General features: G+C 41.7%; 1 protein-coding gene across 1 annotated transcript in view; it reads right to left on the bottom strand.

Moving 5' to 3' along the window:
• Positions 1–248: 248 nt before the first annotated feature.
• Positions 249–1,101, bottom strand: part of ttc8 (tetratricopeptide repeat domain 8) — an 8,192-nt gene continuing 7,339 nt past the window's right edge. Inside the window, 2 exon segments of the mRNA XM_016260019.1 lie at positions 249–694; positions 786–869. Coding sequence (XP_016115505.1) covers positions 578–694; positions 786–869 — 201 coding nt within the window. The 3' untranslated portion in view covers positions 249–577.

Genomic DNA, 1,101 nt, shown 5'->3' with positions numbered 1-1,101 from the left:
TTTTCAAAATAATATTGAAGTGATTATAAGTAGCAGTGGCTGGGACAGACTTTCAGATGCCATCGAATCCTGATTAGGTGAAATAAGCCTGATCCAGAGCAGGTTTGAGCTGAGTTCTGTTGCTATCACAGCAACTCTAGGAAGAGCTTCAAAGAACTTAACAATCCTGGATCATCCAGCGTAAGAAGAACAGGCCCCTGATCAAACTACTGAGCCAGCCAAGATCTTCAGGAGCACTTGATGATTACAGATGGGTGTGTTGGATCAGGATCAGAACTTCCTGCAGAGTTTAGCTCCAACCGTAGGTAAATACACCTGAACTAGTTAATCAAGGTCTTCAGGAGTGGCTGCTGGAAGCTTCTGAGCAGGTGTGTGGGAGCAGACTGGAGCTGTTACGTGATATTGCCTCATCAGGGCTGTACTCAAAAACTGCTATTTTTATGATCATTTTTATTTTTTTCATGATATACATGTATTCAGGCAATGTCAGGCAGAATATGTCTATATCTATATATAGCTACAATGCTTACAGGTCATTTCTATCCCTGATCAGTGATGTGATTACAGTTAAGTGGTCTTATAGAGTGGCAAAATGCTGTCTGAGGTTTTTCAGGATCTGCTGAGTGTCCACATGCTCAGGAAAAGCGTCCTCTGATTTCTGAGCAGCCATGTAACTACTCTGAAGATCGCCAACCTTCAAGTCACAAAGAAAGGTCAGTCAAAATAAAATAATAAAATACTGTCATTAAAACAATAATAGAATAGCACACAGGGTTGAGTCATACCTTATCCGAGAGCGTGGCAAAGTTAAAATGTGGCTCATACATGTGAGGAGACAGTGAAGCAGCAGTCTGCAGAAAAGCTTTCGCCTGTGCCAAAACAAAAGTCTTTCATGAGTCCAGTTGCCCATCCTGATCCTGATCCTGATCCTGATGCTAAAGGCACATTTGCATGTCTTTCTAGTGAATGTATTACAGGGTCACTGCTTGCACTGTGTGAGTGCCACTACTGGCGGAAGTCATGCAATGAATTAAACTGGAACATCCTCAACTCTTGCTATGCAGCGGATTTATTATTTACATTTTCTCCCCTTATGAATTT

This window comes from Sinocyclocheilus grahami, unplaced genomic scaffold, assembly GCF_001515645.1.
Source record: "Sinocyclocheilus grahami isolate Dianchi unplaced genomic scaffold, SAMN03320097.WGS_v1.1 scaffold1981.1, whole genome shotgun sequence".
NCBI lineage: Eukaryota > Metazoa > Chordata > Actinopteri > Cypriniformes > Cyprinidae > Sinocyclocheilus > Sinocyclocheilus grahami.
The sequence above is the reverse complement of the archived record's forward strand: the minus strand, read 5'-3'. Positions and strand labels throughout refer to the sequence as shown.